At 68.1% G+C, this 1,148-nt stretch overlaps 1 protein-coding gene across 1 annotated transcript in view; it reads right to left on the bottom strand.

The window, feature by feature from the left end:
* Window positions 1-1,135, bottom strand: part of LOC105000205 (polycystin-1-like) — a gene marked incomplete at its 3' end in the record, with an annotated part of 2,824 nt that extends 1,689 nt beyond the window's left edge. Inside the window, exons 1-4 of the mRNA XM_010855937.1 lie at window positions 940-1,135; window positions 753-824; window positions 499-668; window positions 5-327 (exon numbers count right to left, since the gene is read on the bottom strand). Of these exons, the coding sequence (XP_010854239.1) occupies window positions 5-327; window positions 499-668; window positions 753-824; window positions 940-947 (573 nt within the window). The remainder of the gene's footprint in view (window positions 1-4; window positions 328-498; window positions 669-752; window positions 825-939) is intronic.
* Window positions 1,136-1,148: the final 13 nt, after the last annotated feature.

Here is a 1,148-nt window from a genome sequence, read left to right as displayed (position 1 = left end):
AGGCCAGGGGTCCTTGGGGCCCCAGCAGAGTGGCCCCCGGGGAGGCAGGGAAGACGTGCTGGAGGAGGCTGGGCCCCCGGCAGGCAGGGGCAGGGGGCAGGGAGGGGCCGGAGCAGGAGGGCAGGCAGGCGGAAGAGGCGTTGGGGGGCCGAGCCGCCCCGCACAGGCACCGGCCCTGCTCCGAGAGGGCTGCGAGGGCCTGGCCAGCCGCGAAGCAGAGGGCGCTGCAAGCCTCAGGGGCCAGTGGGCCCTCGGGGGCAGCCAAGAAGGCCACCAGCGCCACGGCGCCCGAGCTGTCGTCAGGGACACAGGCAACATACTCCTCACCTGCAAGGGCGGGCAGGCCGGTCCCAAGGGTGCGCCCCTCACCCCACCCCATCCCAGACTGCATCACCTCCGAGCCCTCCCGACCCCTCCCCAGTCAGTAACTGCCCCCCACCCAAGAGGACCTGCAGGGGTCCCGCCTGGCCACTCAGCCATGCCCCCTGGCACACTCACCACAGGCTCCATCCAGCAGCGCTCCGCCAAGCAGCGGCTGACCAGCCAGGGGGCCAGGCCCGGCGCACGTGGCTGCCTCGGGCCGCACCACGCGGACCCGCTGCCCCTCCACCCAGCGCGGCAGCCAGGCCAGACCGCAGTCACACTCGAGCGGATTCCCGCCCAGGTTTCTGTAGGGGGTGGGGCAGGCTCAGCGGGCAGTGCGGGGCCCCCAGGCCCAGCCACCCACAGCCACCAAAACCATCGACACTTACATTTCACTTAAATTAAATAAATTAGCAAATATTCCTTCTTCTAACGTAGAAATCTTGTTGTTGCTTATGTCCCTGTAAGAAAGGAGGGGTTCAACGTGGTTTGACATGAGCCCCCGAACCACCACGGGGACAGGCTGCCGCCCGCCTGCAGCGTGAAAGCCCGCAGCCGCCCCTGGGGGACACTCACAGCTCCATCAACGCAGAGAGGTTAGCCAGCAGCCCAATGTCCAGCGCCTGGAGCAGGTTGTGGGAGACATCCCTGCAGAGTGCGGCAGACAGAGGTCAGCATGGGGCGGCCCAGACGCCCTCTGCCCGTGGCCACCCACCCGGAGCTCCGTTTGCCCAGGTCAGTGCTGCTGCCCATCTGGGAAACCCAAGGCAGGAGGAGCTGGCCCT

The sequence above is a fragment of the Bison bison genome, unplaced genomic scaffold (assembly GCF_000754665.1).
Source record: "Bison bison bison isolate TAMUID 2011002044 unplaced genomic scaffold, Bison_UMD1.0 scf7180017854180, whole genome shotgun sequence".
Classification (NCBI taxonomy): domain Eukaryota; kingdom Metazoa; phylum Chordata; class Mammalia; order Artiodactyla; family Bovidae; genus Bison; species Bison bison.
This window is presented reverse-complemented; position numbering and strand designations above follow the sequence as displayed.